This window comes from Phyllobates terribilis, unplaced genomic scaffold (assembly GCF_046119375.1).
Source record: "Phyllobates terribilis strain yellow unplaced genomic scaffold, ASM4611937v1 Scaffold_4__5_contigs__length_816908805, whole genome shotgun sequence".
In the NCBI taxonomy this organism is placed as follows: Eukaryota; Metazoa; Chordata; class Amphibia; order Anura; family Dendrobatidae; genus Phyllobates; species Phyllobates terribilis.
This window is the reverse complement of record NW_027362764.1, coordinates 639,917,075-639,944,417: the sequence shown is the minus strand read 5'-3', so window position 1 is coordinate 639,944,417 and position 27,343 is coordinate 639,917,075. Positions and strand designations below refer to the sequence as shown.

General features: G+C 45.6%; 1 protein-coding gene across 6 annotated transcripts in view; it reads left to right on the top strand.

Annotated features, from left to right (window-relative positions):
• The window catches only part of PDE7A (phosphodiesterase 7A), an 87,583-nt gene extending 80,464 nt beyond the window's left edge, over positions 1-7,119 (top strand). For all 6 annotated transcript variants that reach the window (XM_073679369.1, XM_073679370.1, XM_073679373.1 and 3 more), the window contains one exon: positions 6,512-7,119. In XM_073679369.1, coding sequence (XP_073535470.1) covers positions 6,512-6,681 — 170 coding nt within the window. In that variant the 3' untranslated portion in view covers positions 6,682-7,119. The remainder of the gene's footprint in view (positions 1-6,511) is intronic.
• Positions 7,120-27,343: the final 20,224 nt, after the last annotated feature.

The window sequence follows — 27,343 nt, the reverse complement described above, 5'->3', positions numbered from 1 at the left end:
TATTTATTTTTTAATTAATTTTTCCCAAAACTTTTGACGTGGGCTTCGCCATATTTTTGTATGCCAGCCAGGTACAGCATCCAGCTTCTATGAACGCGCCATTTTCCGGGGTGGCTGCGCACTGCAATTTTCAGCGGGGGGAGGGGGGGGGGCAGAAAGCTTGGGCCTCCCTGCGCTGCAGATTCCATCCCCCAGCTGCCTAGTTGTACCTGGCTGGACACAAAAATAGGGAGAAGCTTCACGTATTTTTTTTTTTTAATTATTTCATGAAATTCATGAAATAATTAAGAAAAAAAGGGCTTCCCTATATTGTTGTGTCCAACCAGGTACAAATAGGCAGCTGGTGGTTGGGGGCAGCCCGTTCCTGCCTGCTGTACCTGGCTGGACACAAATATAGTGCGAAGCCCCACGTCAATTTTTTTTAAATCATTTCAGGAAATTCATGAAATAATTTAAAAAAATTGATGTGGGGCTTCGCCCTATATTTGTGTCCAGTCAGGTACAGCAGGCAGGAACGGGCTGCCCCCAACCACCAGCAGCCTATTTGTACCTAGCCGGACACAACAATATAGGGAAGCCCTTTTTTTCTGAATTATTCCATGAATTTCATGAATTTAAAAAAAAAAAAAACGTGGAGCTTCGCCCTATTTTTGTGTCCAGCCAGGTACAACTAGGCAGCTGGGGGCTGGAATCTGCAGCGCAGGGAGGCCCAAGCTTTCTGGGCCCCACCCGCTGCAAATTGCAGTCCGCAGCCGCCCCGGAAAATGGCGCGTTCATAGAAGCGCCATCTTCTGGCGCTGTACCCAACTCATCCAGGGCCCTGATGCGGTGGCTCACTGGGTAATAAAGGGGTTAAGGCCAGCTTGGCATTATCAGCTGGCCCTAAGCCCGAAATTCATGGGGTCACGCCAATATTAGACATGACCACCATGAATTTCTAGTAAAGTATTTAAAAAAAACACAAACACCCAGAAAAAAGTCCTTTAATTGAAATAAACACACAATTCTTTATTGTTCTAAATTAAACCATACTTACCATCACGCCCATTCCAGCTGAAGCCAACGATCTCCTGCAATAAAAGAAAAATAATAAAGCAACCTCATCCTTACCTTTCCATGGCTCCCACGACGGCTCCAGCTCTGCTACATCGAGATGACAGGCTGGACCGCAGCAGAACGCTGCCATCCAGCCTGTCATCCCGCAGACACTGAGAAGCGCAGGCATACTTCCACTCCTCAGTGTCTGGCTGTGACGGCATCCAGATGAGCCGACAATGAACTCGGCTCACCTCATGTACGTCACTGACAGCGTGGGAGATTTCTCCTGCACTCAGCGCTTCAGCGTGAGAATTTTCCCACGCTGTCAGTGACGTGCATGAGGTGAGCTGAGTTCATTGGACATGACCTCGGCTCATCTGGATGACGTCACAGAAAGACACTGAGGAGCGCAAGCATGCCTGCGCTTCTCAGTGTCCGCGGGATGACAGGCTGGATGGCAGCGTTCTGCTGCGGTCCAGCCTGTCATCTCGATGTAGCAGAGCTGAAGCTGTCCTGGGAACCATGGAAAGGTAAGGATGAGGTTGCTTTATTATTTTACTTTTATTGCAGGAGATCGTTGGCTTCAGCTGGAATGGGTGTGGCGGTAAGTATGGTTTAATTTAGAACAATAAAGAATTGTGTCTTTATTTCAATTAAAGGACTTTTTTCTGGGTGTTTGTGTTTTTTTTAAATACTTTACTAGAAATTCATGGCGGTCATGTCTAATATTGGCGTGACCCCATGAATTTCGGGCTTAGGGCCAGCTGATAATGCCAAGCTGGCCTTAACCCCTTTATTACCCAGTGAGCCACCGCACCAGGGCCCTGGATGAGTTGGGTACAGCGCCAGAAGATGGCGCTTCTATGAACGCGCCATTTTCCGGGGCGGCTGCGGACTGCAATTTGCAGCGGGTGGGACCCAGAAAGCTTGGGTCTCCCTGCGCTGCAGATTCCAGCCCCCAGCTGCCTAGTTGTACCTGGCTGGACACAAAAATAGGGCGAAGCGCCACACATTTTTTTTTTTAATTATTTCATGAAATTCATGGAATAATTAAGAAAAAAAGGGCTTCCCTATATTGTTGTGTCCGGCTAGGTACAAATAGGCAGCTGGTGGTTGGGGGCAGCCCGTTCCTGCCTGCTGTACCTGGCTGGACACAATTATAGGGCGAAGCCCCACATAATTTTTTTTTAATTATTTCATGAATTTCCTGAAATAATTAAAAAAAAATTGACGTGGGGCTTCACACTATATTTGTGTCCAGCCAGGTACAGCAGGCAGGAACGGGCTGCCCCCAACCACCAGCTGCCTATTTGTACCTAGCCGGACACAACAATATAGGGAAGCCCTTTTTTTCTTAATTATTCCATGAATTTCATGAAATAATTAAAAAAAAAAAAACGTGGAGCTTCTCCCTATTTTTGTGTCCAGCCAGGTACAACTAGGCAGCTGGGGGATGGAATCTGCAGCGCAGGGAGGCCCAAGCTTTTTGCCCTCCCCCCCCCCCCCCCCCCCCGCTGAAAATTGCAGTCCGCGGCCGCCCCGGAAAATGGCGCGTTCATAGAAGCTGGATGCTGTACCTGGCTGGCATACAAAAATATGGCGAAGCCCACGTCAAAAGTTTTGGGAAAAATTTATTAAAAAATAAATAATAATTTAGGGACTGCATCTTTATTAAGTCCTCAAATGTCATTTAGTGTTAAAATAAAGGATTTATTTAAAAAAAAAATGGCGTGGGATCCCCCATAATTTTAGTCTCTAGCGGAGGTTAAGCAGACGGCTGGGGCAGATGTTTGAAGCCTGGGAAGGGGGTAAAACCCACGGAGCTTCCCAGGCTACTAATATCAGCCCCCAGCTGAATACCTAGCCTTTACTAGCTATTAAAATGGGGGACCCCCCAAAAAAAAATGACGTGGGGTCCCCTCTATTTTAATAGCTAGCAAAGGCTAGGCAGACAGCTGGGGGCTGATATTAATAGCTCAGGAAGGGTGCCATGAATATTGGCCCCCTCCCAGGCTAGAAACACCAGCCGTCAGCCGCCCCAGAAATGGCGCATCCATAGGATGCGCCAATTCTGGCACTTAGCCTCGCTCTTCCACGCTGCCCTGGTGCGGTGGCAGGGGGTAATAGTGGTGGGGTTCATGTCAGCGCCAGCTGCCATGAAGCCCAGGTTAGTAATGATGGCCGTCTATATGACACCCCCATTACTAACCTACAAAGTGTTAAAAAGAAAAAACACACTACACCCAGAAAAAAATAATTTATTTGAAATAAAACACCATTTTATTTAATTCTTAGTTTACTAAAAAAAAAATAGCTACCTGTCCACGTTCCTGCGCTGATCTCCCATGCACAGCTGTCACATCTGGAGATGGTGACAGCTGTGCATGGCTGCTGTAAGCTCACGCTGCCGGGAACACGTCCGCTCCCGGCAGCGGGAGCCACTGACTGAGGTCACCGGAGTGCATTCAGGCAGCGCAGCTCCGGAGACCTCCTTTACGGCAGTGCTGTACCGTGGGAATTTCTCACGATACAGCAGTGCCGTAAAGGAGCTAACCGGAGCAGCGCTGCCTGAACTCCGGTGAACCCTTACGGCCCCGTCATTCTAGCGGCGGCAGCGGTTCAGAGCGGTCACATTCTATGTGGCTGCTCTGAACTGGAGATCTTCGTGGGACACTCGTGGACTACTACGGAGGGGTAAGGATAAGGTTGTGGTTTATTATTTTATATTTTATTACAGGAGATCGATGGCTTCGGGGAATTAGGTGTCTAGGTGAGTATAGGTGTAGTTTTTTATTTTTTACTTTATTTTAGGTGGCGATCGGCGGGGACAGGTAATGTATGAACTAATTTCTTTTAGGTAACCACTGGCCACCAATGACATGTATTTAACATTTATTGGGGACACAGTAGGGCAATTTAAATAGCAGGATCAGGCTGATGGGAACTACTGCTCCCATCGAGCTGATCCTGCTGGCAGGAGTGGACGGGGGACAGACATAGGCCGATGGGAGTAGTAGTGTCACATCGGCCTATGTCTGCCCGCACACACACACCCCGCACACACACCCGCACACACACCCCGCACACACACCCCGCACACACTAATCATGACGGGTCCGGGAGGTGAGGCTGACCTGTGCGGCCGTGGGAAAGTTGATGTGAGTTCATGCAGTCAAGCATGAACTCACATGAACCCTCTGAGGGCACCGCGGCTACTTCAAATGAACAGCTGATCGGCATCACCTGATACCTCAGCTGTTCATTTGAAATAACCGGCGGGAAAGCGCAGCACAGAACGGGAAAGCCGGCGGTGAAGTCTTTTCACTGCCGGCTTCCCCGCCCGGGTCCTTCGCTCCTTGGTGCTGCGCTCCCCGCCCGGTCCTAATTTACGATCGGGATGGGAGGTGGTGAGGGGAGCGGAGGATCGGGGTGGGAGGCTGCGGGGAAGCAGTATGGGGCTGCGTGATTGTTTAAAAGCCGGCGGCTTTTTACCGCGCGCCGGCTTTTAAACAATCAGGAGAATTCTCCCACGCTGGGATGGCATTCTGATGACAAGCTGGATCGCAGCTGAGCGCTGCCATCCAGCTTGTCATCCTTCAGAGACACTGCAGAGCGCAGGCATTATGGGAACTTCCGATTCCGGTATTCGATATTATAAAAGTATCGGAATTAAGTATCGGAATTCCGATACAGTGAATATCGGCCGATACCCGATATTTCAGTATCGGAATGCTCAACACTAGTCATTACCCAAGAACCCCAAATACTAGAGGAAAGATACAATACCGCTTGTTGTAAACTGGTGTACAGATAAAATATATCTTTGTTTCGTATTAGCCAATACATAGAAAAATATTTAACATTTTAGAGTCCTTAGTGGTTGATACATACTTGTATAAGCATTACTGAAAAATAGAAATGCTTAAAGTGCTGTGATTCTTTTCTGTGCAATGGAACTGTTAGGCTATGTGCCCACGTTGCGGACCTGAAGCATATTTTTTACGCTTCTCCCTGGCGGGAAAATCGCATGCGGATATTACATGCGGTTTTCCCGCCAGGTAGAAGCGTTTGTGAGGCGTCTTTGCATGCATTTCCGCATGCGGGTTATCAAGCACTTCTCCAAGCATCACTTGGAAAAGTGCTTGACAACTTGTTCAGAATGGTAAAAATTAAAAAAATAAACTTTATACTCACCTTCTGATGCATTCTCTGCCCCGTCCGGAGTCTTGAGCGGCTCACGCTGTTGTGTGCAGGACCTGCGGTGACGTCATTGAGTCATGTGGTGGGTCACATGACTCGATGACGTGGCAGGTCCTTCAGACAACAGCGCGACGGAGGGAAAACATCAGAAGATAAGTATAAACTTTATTTTATTCTTTTTTTTTTTTACAGGTTCTTTGGTACCCAGGTCTGGATGAGAGTCTCCTCTCATCCAGACTTGGGTACCATCCGCACATTGATTCCGCTGCGCTTCCGCAAAATTAATGAACATGCTGCGGATTTTTGACCGCAGCATATACGCTGCGGAAAAATCCGCAGCATGGGCATTGACATTGCGGAATGCCATTGGGGACCATGGGGTGCGGATATACATGCGTTTTTCAAGCGTTTACGCTGCGGAAATTCCGCAGCATATACGCTTGAAAAACGCTACGTGGGCACACAGCCTTAGACTGCACCGTTCTCCAGTTACTTTGCAGCATTTCCCAGTCCTGTCTGTATGTAAAGTAAGAAGGCTTTAAAAAATACAGGTGATAATTTTGTTGCAATCAATTAATAAAATGCAAAGGGGAAAAAAACAGGAACCAATATTTGGTGAGACCACCATTTTGCCTTCAAAACGGGATCTAGTCTTCTAGGCACGCTTGCACAAAGTCATGGATTTTGTATGATTATAGTCAGCTGTATGAGTAACCAGTTATACCAAATGTGGGATAATGATCATCATTTTTATATGTAAGTCGTAGCCCAGTCATTAACTGAAATAGAAACCGCTGTCTAAGGGGCTTAAAACTGCTACAAAAGGTGAGGTTGTGGAAAACAGTTCCTCGTCCAGAGTTTGGCTTTTCCTCACCCAGTTTTAACCTCCTACACAACTGATTCAGTTAATGACTTTCAACCTCCATATGAAAATGGTGATCATTCTCATCTGTTTATTATAATTGGTTACTCGTACACCTAACAATAGCCCTACAACACCGTGGACTTTAGGGAGGTTTACCTACTGTAGAAGAATCAATGCTATTTTGAAGGCAAGCAGTGATCACACCAAATATTATTTCAATTTAGATTAGTCTTTTATTCATCCACTTTTGCATTTTATTGCTAAGAACAAACTATTAACACTTCTTTTTAGATCATTCTTACTTTGCACTTTTGCTTAAAATATAAAAAAAAATATTCAGCTGCCTACGTATCACATTTTGCCCATCTTTCTTCCTACGTATCTCATGCTGCTTTCTTCTGTCCTCAGGTTTCATCACCTACCTGGTGGAGCCATTGTTTGTGGAGTGGGCCAGATTCAGCAACACCAGGCTGTCGCAGACCATGCTGGGCCACGTGGGGCTAAATAAGGCCAGCTGGAAGGGAATGCTGCAGGAGCGGTCCAGTAGTGAGGAGGCCGACCCTGCCTTTGATGACTGACCTATATATGTACTTTCTTTTTTTTTTAAACCTCAGGAAGACTGCGCACCATGACCTAGAGCATGCATGGCAACAGCTTTTTGGTGGAGTTTTTTAGCGAATGATCAGAAAAGGTCTTGGTGAGAGAGAATTTATCCTGATTGCCAAGGTTACGTTGTAAAACAAAAACAAAAAAAAAAATGCCAGCATTCTTTATCTCCAATGTTTTCTTTAACACGCTCCCATTTTTGTCAATCTTTAATTTTTTTCCCTTGTATACACAGCCTGAACATAGAGCAATATGCACATACCTCAGTTGGGTTTTAATTTTCTGAAAGCTTGAATATGCAAAGCACAGCAATGACTGAAAACTGCAGGAAGCTTTTCATGTGCCACAGGTTTTTTGTTTGTTTTTTTTTTCCCTTTTTTATTTTAAATTTTTTTTTTTTTTTTTTTAAATCCTTTAAAGGAAACCTCTCTTTTAATAATTGGAAGACTATTTTTCCAGCTACTATTGGGAATTTGCCAGACTTTGAAGACTGATGTCCTAACTTCCACTTTGTGTTGACTTCTCGTTTGGAAATGTGAAGTGCCGCACTGCTCTGCTGCCTCGGCAAGAAATGCTGTTTACAAATACACTGAAGATACTGACTGACGCTTGCCTTGAAGCATGGTCGTGAAGGAACCACTGAATGGATCTTTTTTATTTTTTGATTTATTTTTTTTTTGTATGGTTATTTAAGAGAACAAATGTTGACTGCAACCCTTCCTCTCCCTCACAGCGCCACTCACTTTTCACATTTTGCAATATCTTCACTAGCATACAGCCAGGCTTCAATCTCTCCATGGTTGAAATATTTGGCAGCATCATTTTATTTTATTTTTTTTTTAATGGCAGATTGCAAGGACTTTGTTCCTGGTTTGTTTTGCTAGGCTATAGTGAAACGCATTGCATGCTGGGTTATTTTTATTAAATTTTTTTCCACTACTGAACACTTGAACTGCACGGAAAGGGTGGAATTTCTGTAAAACACCATATTCAGCTCAGGGTATTTGCCAATCTGAAATAAAGAGGGAAGGGAAAAAATTTTGTTCGGACAAGGGTACAAATGCCTCTTTTGCTGCAGCGTGCCTGTGAGTTTGAATGAGAGGACTGAATTGCGTACGTGTGAGTGTGTGCATGCGATTGGTTACACATCTGCACCGCGGGTTTGGAGAGCTGCGCACTATGGCTTTTTGCTGGATGACAAATTTCCTAATGTTTAGCAGCCCTGTATAGATATTGGGAGTCGTAGGTCAACAAAAGCAGATAGTCCGGCTCTGCAATCCCACGGCCTATCTAATTGTCACAGATAAAGGATGAGTGAAATGTAACGAATTGCTAAAATGCCTTAATCTATGCACAAAGCTAAGTGACCAAACGTGTTGTGTATTGTTTTTATTTGATTTTTTTTTTTTTATTATTTTTTTCTTTATTTCCTCTAGTGTTGAGCACGTATGTTCTGTCCGAGTATGCTCGGGCCGATCTCCGAGTATTTACAGCTGCTCGGTGATATGGTTAAATCGCTCGTGTGCATGATTTGCGACTGTTTGACAGCTTTATTACATGTGAGGAATGTGTAAGAAATAGACATTCCTTACATGTACTAAAACACTCAAACAGTCGCAAATCATGCACACGGGAGCGATTCAACCATATCACCGAGCAGCTGTAACTACTCGGACGGAACATACTTTCTCAACACTAATTTCCTCCCCTAGATTTTGTTTTATTTAGTGAAATAGTTTGTAAGATTTCGTTGTATGATACGTTGTTTTTAGGACCAGTTCCAGGACTAATTTTAAACTTAAACATTCCATTATTTTGTAATTTTTGTTTTAAGTATAGTGAGCACAACTGTTATCTAGATAAAAAAAAGAAAAAAAAAATGGTGCTTTTTTAGCTGATTTGTATTTTCCTTGGTATTGCTGTTAAAGACTGTTTATCATCTGTTTACAGTTTGTTGCAACAGACATTTGTTTGGGAGACGGCTTAAGCGTAAAGCCATTTGTACACGGCTTTGCCATACTCATTTTAATACGTGCCTGTTGCTGTTCAGTTTTGATGAATAAAAATGAAAAAAAGTTTTTTGTGTTTTTAACTTTTAAAATATCACATTCTAGTCTGCCATTAATCTCTTGATGCATATATCGGATGAGGCTGATGATTTTGTGAGTTGTAACTACTACTGGCCAGCTCTATTGGACAAATTTACTTTAAACTGAATTTTTTTTAATTCATGTCTCTAATACCCTTCTGTATACAGTAACATGCAAAAGTATTAGGCTGGTGTGGAAAAAATGCTGCAAAGTAAGAATGCTTTAAAAAATAGAAGTGTTAATTACTATAAAAAAAAAAAGTATTGCTGGACAGGTCTTTGAAAGAGCTACTTGCACACACAAATAGTTTAAGGAGTGAAATCCTGCTGACAAACTCCCTTTTAACGGCTTCCTGACCGCCCCCTGTACATAAACGTCTGTTCTTCCTGGGCTCTGTGCAGCGCCAGCGTTTGTCGGCAGTCTCGCAAAGCTCAGAACCCCCAGGGTCCTGCAAGCGCTGCGATTCCAGTGCAGAGCGATAGCTCTGACAGGTGACGACATCGGGACCTGTTTGGATCAGGTTCCAATGATGTTAACATGGGGGTCCGAGCGTTGTAATGGCAGCCGTAGGTCACATGATGACCTCCCGAGTCTGCCATGTATGGGTGGCCTGTTAGACTCAGCCAGAAGCTGAGTCTAACAAGAGATCTGCCAGTGTAAAACTGCCAGGTCTCATGCAATGCATGTGTATTGCAATGCATGAGACCAGTGATCAGAAATATACAAATTTAAATCGCATACAGGGACTAAGTAAAAAAATAAAAGTTTAAAAATGTTTTAAAGCTATAAAAAAAAAAATATCACAATATGAAACCAATAAATAAGTATAGTTATGTAAAATCAAAAGTACACATTTGGTATCGCCACGTCCAGAAAAACCCGATCTATAAAACTGTCACACTAGTTAACCCTTCTGTGCATACCGTAAAAAAAAAAAAAAAACTGCAAAAAACGATGTTTTCTTCTCGCCACGACAGCACCCACTTGAGAGAGGGGATCCGCCCATATGGACAGGATACCTACAGATAAAAAGGGACAGTCCCCATCGCATCCTCAGTTTGGTTTCCTGTCCTTATGGGAACCTGCAGTAAGAAGGCTTACCTGGGTCCAATCAGCCTCTGTGCTGTCTCTGTGGTTTCGGCAGGGTTTGGGACATCCGATGCAGCGTCGGGAGAGCCCTGGCTGACAGACTCTCCCCTCGTCTGAAGAATGGATGTCATGAAGTCAGCATTCGCAGTAGGCCTTCCTGACTCGTGGGAACTCGGTGCAGCAAAGGAACAGGCTGCACTCATCCAGGAGGCACAGGGTGCGGACATCGGCATCAGCCGCCCTGCGCCTCCAGTGGCCGGGACGTCTGGGTTTCGGCCACAGCGCATGCACACTGGCCATTTAGCGTTATGAACCCAGAAGTGCTATATACTGCTTTCGGGCGGGCCGGGGAGGTGTGCCCCGGCATGGAGAGGGCGGGCTGCAGTGTTAAAACTGTGTTTTGGCTGCAGAGTTTGTGCCCACAAGATGTCCTCTTCAGGGGCCTTCAGAGGTGCACCCACCTGTGGTGGATGTGCAGATGCAGAGCAGATCTAAGAGCAGCAGTGGACGCTCCAAAGAAGGTGACTTCACTGATGGGAGTGAGCGGAATAAGAAATCTGGTCCGCCTTCATCTCATTCTGTGCTTCCACCTCCAGAACCAGTACCACATTAACAAGCTTCACTGGGTGAGTGTTATTAGTCTCTACCTATTAAGCTGATTCCCCTACTTTGTGTACCCCCCTTTTTTAGGTTGAAAGAACCAAAAATCTCAAAGACAAGGAATGTGCGTTGTGCTCGCAGCCCCTTCCTGATATTTATTCTAAGTGGCGGTGTCGGCATTGTATAGACCAGACACTGCAGGAGGAGTCGTCAGTTAAATCCACAGACATACGTGCCATGATTAGGGAGGAATTCCATTCACCCAGGGAGGTAGTTCACCCTGGGAAGCATAAGTCAAAATCGAAAAACGTTTCCCCTTCTACCTCCTCTTCAGATAGTGACCAGGCTAGATCTCCTAGTCCCATAGAGAGCATGGATAAGCTAGTCAAATCAGTAAGGAATACGTCAGGGTCAACACAGGATATTATGTCTGCAGGACTCTCTGAGAAAAGGAGACGGTCCTTTCCAGTTATTACAGCTATTAAGAATCTGGTCCGAAGGGAATGGGACAGACAGGATAGACGGGGTTCCCTTCCTTTATCCTCTAAAAGGAAATACCCCTTCAATGATGAGCATTTGGTGACCTGGTCCAAAGTTCCAAACGTTCTACCTTGCCTGTGGAAGACTCTAGGCCACTGTTGGATCCATTAGATTGTAAAGCAGCGATGCTGCTCAAACGCTCATGGGAAGCCTGCACGGGAGCCTTTAAACCAGCCATATCTGCCACATGTACAGCAAGATCTATGTTGGTCTGGGTAGATCAGCTGGAAGACCAGATCAATAACTGGGTTTCCAGGGAGAAGTTGTTGTCCTCTATCCCGTTGATACGAGGTGGTTCTGCTTACTTAGCAGATGCCTCGGCGGATTCCCTGCAGCTGGCAGCCAGATCAGCATGCCTTACAAACTCTGCTTGTCGTGCCCTTTGGCTAAAGGGTTGGAAGGGGGACTCACAATCAAGATCCAAATTGTCCGCACTGCCATTTCAAAGTGAGTACCTGTTTGGCAAGGTACTGGATGAGATTCTAACCAAAGCGGCAGAAAGGGGTTCCCTAACACATCTGTTCCATCCTACTGGAGGGCCTTCAAAAGGGGTCCGTTTGGTCAAAAAAAGTCCTACAAGGACCGGGACCGGTGGGAGACCAAGGAGACAAAACAAAAAGGGGCCCTGTTTGGAGGATCCTCCTCAAAGAACGGCAAAAAATTCCACTAGACCTGATATCCCGGTGGGAGGCAGGCTAAAGTTCTTTGACCAACAATGGGGGAAAATTACCTCTAATGCTTGGACTCTTAGTCTAGTTTCATCAGGATTAAAGCTGGAATTTCGTCAGATCCCTCAGGACTCCTTTATAGTAACTTCTCCATCCTCTCCCAGACAACAGCAAGCTCTTGCATTAAGATCCAGAGCCTGTTACCCAAAAATGTCCTGATAGAAGTTCCAGCAGACCAGGAAGGAAGGGGGTTCTACTCCCCTTTGTTCCTGGTCTCTAAGCCAGATGGTTCCTATAGAACTATCATAAATTAAACTCCTTTTTACATTTCCATACCTTCAAAATGGAGTCTATAAGATCTACAATTTAGGCTTTTATTTCCTAGATGTTTCATGGCTGTCCTAGACCTAAAGGATACTTATTACCATCTGGCCATACATACAGAATATCAACAGTATTTCAGAATGGCAGTCATCATGGACGAACATCTCTACCATTTTCAATTCTAAGCAATGCCGTTTGGCCTCTCTATGGCTCCCCGTGTCTTCAAGATAATATCAGAGGTGATGGCCTATTTACATCATCAGGACACACTCGTTGTGCCGCACCTAGATGACTTTCTGGTGGTAGGACGCCCTGCCGCACAATGCGGAGATTGCCTGGCTAACACGGTTTCATCCTTGCAGGCTCTGGGCTGGATAATCAACCTGGAAATATCCAGACTGGTCCCACGGTCTCTTCAGTCATTTCTGGGTCTACATCTAAATTTCGTAAGTCAGATCCCTGTCCTGGTGGTTAGATCTGAATAATCTTTCCACGGGGTTCCGTGGGTAGTTAAGCCCTCTAGAGTAGTAGTGACAGATGCTAGTCCTGTAGGATGGGGGGCCCATTTGGGGACTAACCTAGCCCAAGGTCGATGGTCATTAGAAGAAGCAGAGGACTCCTGAAACTTGAGAGAATTAAAAGCCATCAAACAGGCATTGCATCACTTTCTTCCACAGCTGTTGGGGTCTCGCGTCAGAATTCTGTCCGAAACGCCATGTCCGTCACATAGTCAATCGACAAGGCAGAACTCGATCAAGGACTCTGATGTCTACTACAGTGGAGATCCTCGGGTTGGTGGAATCCCATCTTCTCTCTCAGCCCTTCACATCAGAGGCGTGGACAATACCAGAGATGACTTCCTAAGTCACCATACTCTCCACCAAGGAGAGTGGGTCCTCTGTCACCTGATCTTCAGGAAAATAGTGAAGTTGTGGGGTCTTCCCGAGATAGACCTGTTTGCTACCAGGGCCAACAGGCAAGTCAAGAGGTTTGCCTCCCTGAACATGGCAGACCATCCGGATATGGTCGACTCTCTCCAGACTCCTTGGGACTTTCATCTCGCTTATGCGTTTCCACCGATGAACCTGCTTCCAGTAGTTATCAGGGAGGAAGGAGCGAGGGTAATCCTCATTGCCCCCTTTTGGCCCAGAAGACCATGGTTTTCATTGCTCAGAACCATGTCGTTGTCAGACCCCTGGATCTTACCATCAGGTCCTGGCTTGCTATCTCGGGGTCTATTCCGTCATCCTCTGGTGAGGGGTCTCCACTTGACGGCGTGGAACTTAAGAGGCAGTTAAAATTTTAAGAGGGTTTTCAGACAACCTGATCAACACCTTACTCCAAAGTAGGAAAGACTCCACAACCAGATTATACAGTAGAGTGTGGAGGAAATTCCTAGAATTTCATACTGCCCCTTTCTCCAATGAGGTGCCAATACTAAACCATTCTGGAGTTTCTTCAGAAGGGTCGAGATCTGGGTCTTTCAGTTAGCACCCTGAAGGTTCACACATGAGCTCAAGGAATATTATACAGCTATAATATCGCAGGTGATAGATGGGTGTCTCGTTTCATCGCAGCATGTGAGCGTATCACCCGTGTCCACATAGCTCGTTTTCCTCCCTGGGACTTAAATCTTGTCCTTGAGGCTCTCATAGGTCCACCATTTGAGCCTTTAGAGTCAGCCTCTCTAAACTGTCTATCTTTAAAAACAGCTCTGCTAGTGGCGCTAACTTCAGCCAGAAGAGTTGGGCTATGTGCCCACGATGCAGAAATGCTCTGGATTTTTCCTGAGCGTTTCTGCATCTCCCTGGCAGAAAAAAACGCATGCGGATTGTACATGCGTTTTTCCTGCCAGGAACATGCGGAAGTGAAGCGTTCTTCAAATGCATTTCACTTCGCATGTGGGTTGACAAGCGCTTTCCAAGCGATTTTAGCATCACTTGGAAAGTGCTTGTCAACTTGGTCACACTATATAAATCCATGCAAACAGCATGGATTTATTTAGTGTGACCCGAGAGAATGTCAAAAAATAAAAAATAAATCTATACTTACCTTCCGATGGCCCCTGGAGTCTTGCTTCGCTCGGTGCTGAGTGCCGGCAGATCGCGGTACACTGAAGGACCTGCCGACGTCAGCGTCGCGTGACCCGTCACATGACTACGTCAGCGCAGGTCCTCCAGTCAATCATGATCTACCGGCAAGGGAGGAGGAGCGCACCGGGGGCCGTCAGAAGGAAAGTGTCATATTTATTTTTTCTTTTTTTTCTTTTTTTTTTTTTACAGTTTCTATGGTACCCGGGTCCAGAGGAGAGTCTCCTCTCCTCTAGATCTGGGTACCATCCGCACATTGAACGCATGTATTCCGCATGTGCTTATCTAGTGAAGCGGAATACATGCGTTCTAATGCAAGTCAATGGCGGCGAAAACGCAGCACTTCCGCAAAATAATTGGTAGTGCTGCGTTTTTTTCCGCAATGATAATCCGCAGCGGAAATTTCCGCAGCATGTGCACAGCATATGCGGATTATCATTGGGGAACATGGCAGACCTTCTACCATGCGTTTTTTAAGCGTTTTTGCTGCTGCGGAAACTCTTAAACGCATCGTGGGCACACAGCCTTAGTGATATTCAGGCTTTGTCTATTGATCCTCTTTTCTGTCGGCCTTTCCGGATAGGGTAGTCCTTTAAACCTGATCCATCCTACCTTCCTAAAGTTGCTACCAGGTTTCATAGAAGTCAGGAAATCTTTCTTCCTTTTTTTTTCGACCCTTCTACTCCTGAAGAACACAAGTTTCACACTTTAGACGTAAGGAGGTCAGTCCTACATTACATAGACAGAACCCAGTCCTGGAGGCAGAGTAGGGCTCTGTTTGTGTCCTTTCAGGGCCACAGGAAGGGGTCTGCAGTTACAAAGAGCACCTTGTCTCCATGGATCAGGGATGCCATATGTCTGGCCTACTCAGCGAAAGGTGAAAGTTCCCCAGAGGGCGTGAGGGCCCATTCAGCATGGGCCATAGCTTCCTCCTGGGCTGAGAAGGACCACATCCCAATCGACTTGATATGTAAGGCAGCTACATAGTCTTCACCATCCACTTTTTACAACCACCATAGACTTGACTTGTCCTCTGGCTTGGTTTCCGGGAAATCTGTCTTCAAAACGGTGGTCCCTCCCAAGTGATGGTTCTCTGAAAATCTCTCAAGTGGGTGCTGTCGTGGCGAGAAGAAAAGACTAGATTACTTACCGGTAATCGTGTTTTATGCAGTCCATGACAGCACCCACTCACTTTCCTCCCTTACTTAACACTGACTTCTGGTGTACCTTGTGTGTGATTCACTATTAGTGGTGGTTGTGTTTATATGGTATAGTAATTGTTGATTGTTAACTTAGCGGTTCCTCTCATGCTCTGTAAAACAAACTGAGGAGGCGAGGGGGACCGCCCCTTTTTATCTGTAGGTTTCCTGTCCCTATGGGCGGATCCCCTCTCTCAAGTGGGTGCTGTCGTGGACTCCATAAAGCATGATTACCGGTAAGTAATCTAGTCTTTTTTCATTATAATGACGAACAAAGTGGAATAAAACGCAATCAAAAAGTCAAATGGAAATAAAAATGGTACAGCTGAAAACATCATCTTGTCCTGCAAAAAACAATCCGCCATGCAGCTCTCAGTGGAGAAATAAAAAATGTATAACTCTCAGAACAAAGCGATGCAAAAACAATATTTTTTTTTTATATAAAATAGTGTATGTATAAAGCGGCAAAACATAAAAAAATAATATAAATGTGGTATCGCTGTAATCGTATTGACCGAGGAATAACGCTGCCTTATCAATTTTACCACACGCGGAACGACATCAAAAAACAGCAATTCAGGATTTTTTTTTCATTCTGCCTTCCAAAAATCTGAATAGAAAGTGATCAAAAAAGTCATGTTACCTAAAATTGTACCAACAGTAACGTCAACTTGTCCCTCAAAAAACAAGCCATCACATGACTGTTGGCCGAAATATGGAAAAATTATAGCTCTCAAAATATGGCGATGCAAAAATTTTTTTTTTTTTTTTCAAAAACAAAATCATTTTTTTAGTGTGACCGCAACCAAACATAAAAACCCGATATAAATATGGTATCGCTGTTATCACAACAACCCAAAGAATCATCATATCACTTATACCGCATGAATGGCAGAAAAAATAAAGCTAATTTTTCACCTGCTGTTGATTTGTTCATTCTTTCTTCTAAAAATCGCAGTATGGCACGGGTCACATTTATCCTGTGCTCTGCGCGGAGCGCTTATACTGCTGTTTCCGTGTAAATCTCTGAAATTCGTCATTCAGATGGACCCCCTGGCAGCAGAGTCCCTATAATGGGGTAGATGGAGGCACTGGACGCCTTCTGACCTGTGATCCAGCGGTGTCCGTCTTTTGAAGTGTGCATAAAAGTGTGGTCCCCCAGTTTTGTGCACTTCTGAAAAGAACAACGCTGAACAGAGAGGCCAGACTGAGTCCAGAGTAACTCTGCTGCCTCATTATAGTGAATAGACAGATCTCTTGGGGGTTTCATCTGAATTACGTCACTCAGAGATTTAGACCGAAACCCTGTTGCAAGTGCTCAGCGTAGAGCGCAGGATAAATGTGATCCCAAATTTTATGTAAAATGTTCCTGATAAACTTAATCCACAAAAGAGCAATTCCCCATTCAGGTCCGTCGTCTGTCAATGGAAATATAGGGGGGCTTCCACGTTACTGGTAGCACAAAGGTTCTGGAAAAGTGCTATGATTTCTTGGCCCCCAAAAGAAATTCAGCAAATTCTGCACTCCCGAATCCAAATGCTGCACTTCCTTCTGAGCCCCAGTATGTCTAAACCACATCTAGCGTCCACATGTTTGGCATTTCTGTAGCAATGAGAGCCCACCTAATTTACGGGTGTGTATCTCCAGAAGCATGAGCTGGGCACAATGTACTGGTCACTACAATGTATTGGTCACTGGGTGTAATTTCCAAAATGGGGTCACTTGAGGAGGGTCTTCTAGCACTTAGGAGCTCTGTATATAGAGTCCTCAAAATATTCTTCATTAATTTGTCTCCAGGAGTCAAATAGCGTCCCTTCCCTCCTGAACCTCGCCATGTGGCGAATCAGGACTGTACAGCCACATATGGGGTTTTGCCACGTTTAGCAAATATTTGTGTGAAACATTTTGGCACCATTTTTACCCATTGCCCCATGTAAAAATGTAAAATCTGGGGCTAAAACAATGTTTTTGTGGTAAAAATTTAATTATTTTTTTTCACCGCCCAATGGTATAAATTTCAGTGCATCCCTAGATGAATTCATTGAGGTGTAGTTTGTAAAATGAGGTCTCTTATAGGGGGTTCTGCCAATGTGACATAGCACCCGCAAACCATAACAGCAAAATCTGCACTCTAATATGGCGCTCCTTCCCTTCTGAGCTTTGGACTGTGCCTCAGAAGTAGTTTTCGATCACGTTTGGGGTATTGATGTACTCGGGAGAAATTGTGTAACAAATTATACTGTTTGTTTTCTCCTATTACCACTTGTGAAAATTGCAAACTTGGGATCAAAGCAACATTTTAGTGGAAAAAAATTGTAGTATTTCATTTACTCAGCACAATGTTATACAAGTTTGTGAATCGCCTGAGGGTTAAAAATACTCACTACTCCCCTAAATGAATTTCTTGAGGTGTAGTTTACAAAATGGAGGTCATCTGTGGGGGTTTCTGTTGTTTTGGCATGTCAGGGACTCTTCAAATGTGACATGATGTCCGCAACCTATTCCAGCCAAAATATCGCTTCTTCCCGTCTGAGCCATGCTATGCGCCTAAACATTAGTTTTCCACCATATATGGGGTATCATTGTACTCAGGAGATATCGCACAAGTTTTATGGTGCATTTTCTCCTGTTACCCTTGTGAAAATAAAAAATTTGGGGCTGAAATATTTGTGTGAATGTGTTTTTTTTTTTTTTTTTTTTTTTATAAAATTCAGCATCCTCAGGAGAAATTGAACAACAATTCTCATGATCCATTTTCCCCTCTTACCCTTGTGAAAATAAAAAATTTGAGGCTAAAAGATAATTTTTGAGGAAAGTTTGATTTTTTTATTTTCACGGCTCTACACTATCAACTTCTGTGAAGCACCCAGGGCTCAAGGTGTTCACCACACATCTAGATAAATTCCTTGAGGGGTCTAGTTTCCAAAATGGAGTCACTTGTGGGAGGTTTCCACTGTTTAGGCACCTCAGGGGCTCTCCAAACGTGGCATGGTGTCTATCGATTCCAGAGAGTTTTGCATTCCAAAAATCAAATGGCACTCCTGCCCTTCCAAGCCCTGCCAGGCGCCCAAGCAGTAGTGTTCCACCACATATGGGATATCTGCATACTCGGGGAAAAATCGCACAACAAACTTATTACCCTTGGGAAAATGAAAAATTTAGGGCTAAAGTAACACTTTTGTGGTAAAAGGTAAAACGTTCATTTTTATTTATTTGTTTCTCTTCCACATTCCATTAATTCCTGTGACGCACCTGAAGGGTTAATCAACTTCTTAAATGTGACATTGAGCACCTTGACGGGTGCAGTTTTTAGAATGGTGTCACTTTTGGGTATTTTCTGTCATATTGGCCCCTCAGTCACTTAAAATGTGATGTCTTTTAAAAAATTGGTTTTGTAAAATTTGTTGGAAAAATGAGAACTCGCTGGTCAACTTATAACCCTTCTAACTTCCTAACAAAAAATTGTTTTAAAAATTGTGCTAATGTAAAGTACATCTGTAGGAATATTATTTATTAACTATTTTTGTGACATTTTTAGGCCCTTAAGTCAGAGAGTTAAGTTTGAAAATTGTGAAATTTTCACCAAATTCCTGATATTTTCAAAAATAAACACAAGTTTATATCGAACAAATTTTACCACTATAATGAAATACAATATGTCATGAAAAAAAAATCTCAATCACTGTGATACGTTGAAGCGTTCCAGAATTATTACCTCAAAGTGACACTGGTCAGAATTGAAAAAATTGGCCTGTACAGGAAGGTGAAAACAGGGTCTGGCGCAAAAGAGTAAATGACATTGGCTTCAAAGTTAATCTGCAGCAGAACAAGGACCCCTAACATACAGCTAATCAGTCACCTCCCTGATGCTATTACATGATGGATAAGTGTCTTTCTGCATTGAGGACATCATCAATCCTAATAAAATCTCCAAATCCATTTGTATATATCCAGCCTTAAGTATTCCATCTCCACCACATTCACTGTTTTCTGCAGATACTCATTATTCACTGCCTTCTGTGACAGCCATTTTTCTAACCCTGGTAGCTATGGTTTCAGGTATAGTTGAGTAATGTCACCTTGTTTCCATGTTGAAAATATGGATTTTTGGTCACAATTCTTTCATGAAGACCACTTCTGGTCAGACTGTTGTAAAGTAGGTGGGTGTTGCTTCCTGTTCGGTGTTGATGGCACTGCTGGACATATTCTGATTTAGAAGGGAAGTAAACCAGATGTGTCTTCTGCTGCACTAAGTTTCCTTGGCTAACTACTTTCATGGTCCTCAACATTGGCCATTTCTTGGTGTCCTCAATGCTGAGAAATAACAAGCCAATACCTATCCATCATGCAGTACCATCAGGGAGGCTTCTGATTGGCTCCAAATTTATTCCGTAGCATCACAACCAGGGCTGTGGAGTCGGTAAGTCAAACCACTTAGACTCCTCAATTTCCCTGACTCACAACTCTAACTCCACAGCCCTGCCTCACTACTGAGCGTGTACATAAAGTGCAGCTCAGATTCATCTCCACTAAAAGCTTAAATCCCTAGATCAGGAATAGAAAAGACCTCTATAGGACATTTCATAACTTTCCCAAATTCTTATGAAAACATTTACAGGACATCCTGCATTGTACTACTGAACCCCATTTATTATATATTTTAGGAGTCTGTTCATTTTAATCCGACTCCACCAAACAGGACACTGACTCAGACTCCACAGCCCTGGTCACAAAGACCCCAAACACACAGCCAATGTCATTAAGAACTATCTTCAGCATAAAGAAGGACAATAAGTCCTGGAAGTGATTATATGGCTCCACAGAGCACTTATCTCTCAAGTCTGTCTTGAATTACACGAAAATACAGAAGTATTTGTGCAGGCCTACATCCACAGATCTGTGGTTAGTTCTCCAAGATTTTTACAACAACCTCCATGCGGATTTCCTTCAAAAACTTTGTCCAAGTGTACTGAGAAGAATTGATGGTAATTTGAAGGCAAATGACAGTCAAGCAAGTATTGATATGATTCAGATCTCTTTTGTTCATTCACTTTGCATTTTACTAATTAATAAAAATAAATTAACACTTCTATTTTTTGAAAGCATTCTAACTTTGCAGCATTTTTTTCCCCACACCTGCCTAAAACATTTGAACAGTATTGTATATGCTTTTTTTTTTCTTTTGTGCGAAGTAATATTAAAGTCAACACAGACAATCTGATACCTAGCAGCAGAGAATATTTTCATAATATAACATGGACTAAAGGACATTTTATAAAATGTGTCAATCTTTAAGGCTGAGATATGATCACTTTAAAGAGGGTCTATCACTCAGTGAAAAATTGCCAGTTTTTAGCTCTCATTATATTCCTGCTGCTTCCATGCGTACTGTGTGTGGGGGAGGGGTGTTTGTTTTTCTACATCCGCCATACAGTTTCAAAGTTATAAGTAGTGTTGAGCATTCCGATACTGAAATATCGGGTATCGGCCGATATTCGTGGTATCGGAATTCCGATACTTAATTCCGATACTTTTGCAATATCGTATACCGGAATCGGAAGTTCCCATAATGCAATGAGCCAGTTTCATTTTATTCAGCCAATGAGGATCCTAAGAAGTGTGGGCACATCCTGTTAGGCATGTAGGCATCTTAACTAATGGCATGGCTGTGATTGGCTGCTGAAATGATGTCATGATGCACTATAAAAGCCACCGCCGCCATTTTGAGCTCACTCTGCTGTGAATTCAGTTAGGGATAGGACGCTGTTGTTCTGAGGGACAGTTTTAGCTACCTATTTGGTCTATTCTGCTTTACCCAAGCTACTTTATAAATCGCTGTGCCTTGCAGTGCTAGTGCACAGTTCTCTGTGCTGTTCACCGCTTTCTGCAAGGTCTGTATGTGTGAGTGCAGCTCACCCTGTAGTGTGTGCTTCAGCCACGTCTGGTTGTAGTGCACTCAGTGTGTGTCACTGCCTCATACATTGTCCTTTTTTGCCAATTCATAATTTTTCCTGATTTCTCCTATTAGTGTGGTGGTTCCATCCGTATTCAGCTAAATTGGTTCCAAACACACTATATAGGAGTAGTTAGAGGAGCCTTTCTGCAGCATTGTGCCCTGCAGCCCCAGCCAGATTAGTATTAGCCTATTTTTTGTAGCCTCATCTATTGCATTGTAGGTTACCTTCCTACATTGTAATAGCTACAAAAAGTTTGTGATACTATCGGTATTACATCTTTGGGCACATCCAGTGTCTTTTAGTGACAAAAAAAAAACCTAAATAAAGTTCACCAAACACTCCACTTTACAGTTGTGTAGGCCACATTAGCTCATATTAAAGTCTAGTCCACACTTTATAAAATTAGTGTTTCTTATACCTGTTAGCAGCTGTTCAGGAATAAGCACACTAAGCCCTTAGTACTTTTCTGCCTATCTTTATCAGTCTACCAAGATGAAGAAGGCAGGGAGTAAGGCATGTGGTCGTGGTCGTGGGCATGGAGTTTCTGCAGGGAGAGGACGTGAGGATTCTGTGCCTGCAGGGAGAGGACGTGGGGATTCTGTGCCTGCTGCGGGCACCAGTGACTCAGCATCCCCCAGTTTTACCAGGGAACAGTCCTTTATGCGCAGCTTTGTAGGAGCTAGCAGTACCCCACTGCTGCGGGAGGACCAAATTGAAGCCGTTGTCGGATGGATGGCAGCTAACGCATCGACTTCAATTAGTTCCAGATCCTCTCAGGTCCTGAGCACTGAAGAGCACCCATCTGTCTCTTCACCACCTGCAAAATTGCCCAGGCAGTCAGAGAGCCCTGGACAGGAGCCATCTCTACTTCTGTTCTCTGAATCTCTTGGCATGGAAAGAGGGGGCCAGCCAAGCAGAATTCGAGAATATGAAGAAGAGGTAGTATTCAGTGATGCGCAACCGTTTTGTCTCTCTGAATCTGAAGAGGCGGGTGGGCCAGTGTCTATGGTCAGCAGCACACCTCAGTACGCATCTGATGATGAGACTCGGGTGCCACTTTCTGGTGCGTACTGTGCTGTCGAGACTACCCAGGAGAAGCAGTTGTTTGAAGAGGGTGGTGTAGATTATGAGGTCCTTGACCCATCATGGCGTGAGGGACAGGAAGGTGGTGGGAGCAGCTCTGAGGAAGAGATTCCCCGAATGGCCCAAAAAGGAGGGAGAGGGAGGGGGCAGACTTGGTTGCCTGTAGCCTCCACTTCGGCACCCATTAGGAGCATGGTTCTTCCAAAATCCAAAGCGGGCGCTCCCAAGACTTGCAGTGCCTGGTCCTTTTTTGACACAGTTGCAGATGACATTTGCTTTGTCAAATGCAAGCTGTGTAATCAGAAGGTGAAAAGAGGGAAAAGTGTCAGCAACCTCAATACCACAAATATGTGGAAACATGTGCAGACCAAGCACATGGTGGAGTTACAAAAACACACTGAAGACCTAGGCCAACCTACAGCGCCACCTACCACCTCTTCAGCTCGTGTTGTAGCCTCTTCCTCCAGCTCACACACAGCTGGTTCGGCTTCCCCACAGGATCGCCATGGAAGAATCTCTGGCACTGTTGTACAGAGACACAGTGTAATTCCACCCACAGCACCACTTTCCCAGTCATCCTCACACTCCCAGGCCAGTCTACAACCATCGTTAGCACAGGCATGGGAGAAAAGGCACCCATACTCGGCAAACCACCCCCGAGTACAGGCTCTGAATGCTGGCATTGCTAAACTACTGGCCCTTGAAATGCTATCATTCAGGCTGGTGGAGACTGACACCTTCCGTAACTTTATGGCATTGGCAGTCCCACAATACAACGTGCCCAGCCGCTTTTATTTCAGCAGGCAAGCCGTCCCTGCCCTGCAACATCATGTGGAGGGAAAAATTAAACATGTGCTACAAAACGCCGTCAGTAGCAAGGTCCACCTGACCACCGATGCGTGGACCAGTAAGCATGGACAGGGACGATACCTTTCCCTCGCTGACCATTGGGTAAATGTTGTGGAGCCGGGTACAGATCTTGAGAGTGGCGCTGTACGTGTTCTGCCAACTCCAAAGATTGCAGGAATCTAGTCTGTACACATGGACTCCTCCTCATACTCCAGTTCCTCTGAATCAGCGCTGCAGGAGCCATCACGGTCTACCTCCACATCGACCCGTGAATGGTTACCTGTTATGATGACCGATATGATCACAGCCGTGGCCAAACGTCAACAGGCCGTATTAAAATTAATTTCTTTGGGGAATCGAAGCCACACAGCGCAGGAGCTCTGGAATGCCATCAAGCAGCAGAGCGACGTGTGGTTTGTGCCAGCGAATCTCCAGCCAGGCATGGTAGTGTGACAATGGCCGAAATCTGGTGGCAGCTCTGGGCCTAGGCAACCTCACTCACATCCCATGTCTGGCACATGTGCTCAACTTGGTCGTGCAGAGTTTTTTGAGGGACTATCCGGATCTTGATGCACTGCTTCACAAGGTCCGCATAGAGTGCGCTCACTTGCGGCGTTCCAGCAACGCTAGATCACGCATTGCAGCTCCGATTACGTCTTCCGGAACATCGCATCATATTTGACCTACCCACCAGGTGGAATTCAACGTTACATATGTTGGAGAGGTTGTGTGAACAGCAGTAATGGAGTACCAGCTGCAGGAGGCGCAAACAAGTCGCAGTGCGCGCCGTTCACACTTCACCACCACTGAGTGGGCCTCTATGAAGGACATTTGCCACGTTTTGCGTGCCTTCGATTATTCCACGCGGATGGCGAGTGCAGATGTTGCACTAGTCAGCATGACTATCCCCCTTATTTGCCTGCTTGAAAAAACACTGCAAGCACTAAGGGACGAGGTTTTGGAAGAGGTGGAGGATGAGGAGTCACAAATGCCATCTGCTTCTCTACAGTCTGCGCAACGTGGTTCCTCACAAAGGCCTAGGCAGGGGACACTTTGTGAGGAGGATGAGGAGGAAGACAAAAGTCCAGAGGAGGGAGGTACACAATGCTCTAGTAGTCAGTATCTAGAGCGAGGGTGGGGTGATGCAGAGCAGGGAGAGATCACGCCTCAAGCAGGGGACAGTGCTTCTTGGCCAGTTGGCAGTCTGCAGCACATGGTTGATTTCATGCTGCAGTGCCTGAGAAACGACCGCCGCATTGCCCACATTCTCAACGCGGCTGATTATTGGGTGTCCACCCTCCTAGATCCTCGCTACCGGGAAAACTTACAAAGCCTCATAACACCATTGAACCGGGAGCGTAAAATGCGGTAGTACCAAGACGCACTGGTGCATTCCATCATGTTCTCCATTCCAACCGAGAGCAGTGCTGCTAGTGCTTTATAAAGCAGCTCAGTGCGTCGAGGCAGTGGAGGAAGCTCTGCACAAAGAGGGAGCAGAAGCAGCGCCTCAGCACAAGGCAAGACCAGTATGGCCGAAATGTGGCAAAGTTTTGTGTCCCCACCGCCACAAATGTCTACACCATCACAGATGGCTCCAGTCAGCAGGAGGCAACGTTTCCGTCAGATGGTGACAGACTACATGTCTTGCCCTCTCAGTGTACTCCCAGACGGCTCTTCTGCCTTCAAGTTTTGGGTCTGTAAGCTGGATACATGGCCAGAGCTTAGTCAGTATGCATTGGAGGTGCTAGCTTGTCCTGCTGCTAGTGTATTATCGGAACGCGTCTTTAGTGCCGCAGGTGGTGTACAAACAGACCGCCGCATGCGACTATCCTCCGATAACGTTGACCGGCTTACTTTTCTCAAAATGAACAAGGCCTGGATCTCTCATGAATTTGCCAGTCCTGTTCCAGAATAAATAATTGGTTGGCAACAGTATCCAGGTCTCCTGTTGTGTTCATGTTTCTACCACCTGAACTGTAATCCCTGAGCTCCAACACCGCCAGTTGGCGCTCAGAAGTGCTGTCTGCACAGTCAACACTTGTTGCCGTGTTATTGGGGTTCAGTAACGTCAGCTGTTCCCCTGCTGTGCGGACGGCAATTTCTCCTGCTCTGTCCTCATTCTCACTACTACAGATTTTAAAGTTGCTCCAATTACACCTCTGGCTCCTCTGTTTTCAGTATTATCCCTGAGCTCCAACACCGCCAGTTGGCGCTCGGAAGTGCCGTCTGCACAGTCAACACTTGCTGCCATGATAATGGGGTTCAGTAACGTCAGCTGTTCCCCTGCTGTGCGGACGGCAATTTCTCCTGCTCTGTCCTCATTCTCACTACTACAGATTTTAAAGTTGCTCCAATTACACCTCTGGCTCCTCTGTTTTCAGTATTATCCCTGAGCTCCAACACCGCCAGTTGGCGCTCGGAAGTGCCATCTGCACAGTCAACACTTGCTGCCGTGTTATTGGGGTTCAGTAACGTCAGCTGTTCCCCTGCTGTGCGGACGGCAATTTCTCCTGCTCTGTCCACATTCTCACTACTACAGATGTTAAAGTTGCTCCAATTACACCTCTGGCTCCTCTGTTTTCAGTATTATTCCTGAGCTCCAACACCGCCAGTTGGCGCTCGGAAGTGCCGTCTGCACAGTCAACGCTTGCTCCAGTGTTATTGGGGTTCAGTACCGTCAGCTGATCCCCAGCTGTGTGTCCGGCAAATTCTCCTGCTTTGTCCACATCCACTGTACTACTGATTTAAAACTTGCTCCAATTACACCTCTGGCTCCTCTGTTATTAGTATTTACCCTGGGCTCCAATACCGCTAGTTGCTGCTCAGAAGTGCCGTCTGCACAGTCAACGCTTGCTCCAGTGTTATTGGGGTTCAGTAACGTCAGCTGATCCCCAGCTGTGTGTCCGGCAAATTCTCCTGCTTTGTCCACATCCACTGTACTACAGATTTTAAAGTTGCTTCAATTACGCCTCTGGCTCCACTCTGTTTTTAGTATTTACCCTAGGTTCCAGCACCGCCAGCTGTTTCCCAGCAGTGTCTTTGGCACGGGTACTCCCTCCTGCCCAGCCTGGTTGCAGCACGCCAGCTGTTTCCGGGTAGTGTCAACGTCACTTTGCCTCCAATGCGTTGCCCTGTTGTGTTGCGGTCGGGTTAGCCGACTCTATGGTGCCTGCAGTTTAGGTGACTCCTATGTGGGCTGCGGGATCTGGCAATGAAGGCTGGTTCCATTGTGCCAATAGGACAAGCACCCCCTGTAGGACTGTGGGTTTTGGTAACTGCGGCTGGCTCGCTGCCTTAAAACTTTTTTTTACATGGGTACCTTCTGCTACCCATCCGGGTTCCAGTACCGTCAGCTGGTTCTCGGCAGTGCCTTTGGCTTGGATACCGAGAAGGAGGCACCTAAGTTCCACCAACGTCTGCTGGTCCTTGGTAGCGCTTTCTGGCACAGATACCTCCTGCTTAGTAACCGAGTTCCAGTACCGTCAGCTGGTCTTCGGTAGTTCCATTGGCTCTTGTACCTTCTGCTACCCATCCGGGTTTCAGTACTGTCAGCTGGTCCTCGTTAGTTCCATTTGCTCTTGTACCTTCTACTACCCATCCGGGTTCCAGTACCGTCAGCTGGTTCTCGGCAGTGTCTTTGGCATGGGTACTCCCTCCTGCCCTGTCTGGTTGCAGCACGCCAGCTGTTTCAGGGTAGTGTCAACGTCACTTTGCCTCCAATGCGCTGTCCTGTCGTGTTGCGGTCGGGTTAGCCGACTCTATGGTGCCTGCAGTTTAGGTGACTCCTATGTGGGCTGTGGGATCTGGCAATGAAGGCTGGTTCCATAGTGCCAATAGGACAAGCACCCCCTGTAGGACTGTGGGTTTTGGTAACTGCGGCCGGCTCGCGGCCTTGAAACTTTTTTTTACATGGGTACCTTCTGCTACCCATCCGTGTTCCAGTACCGTCAGCTGGTTCTCGGCAGTGCCTTTGGCTTAGGTGCCTCCTTCTCGGTATCCAAGTTCCACCAACGTCTGCTGGTCCTTGGTAGTGCTTTCTGGCACAGGTACCTCCTGCTTAGTAACCGAGTTCCAGTACCGTCAGCTGGTCCTCGGTAGTTCCATTGGCTCTTGTACCTTCTGCTACCCATCCGGGTTCCAGTACC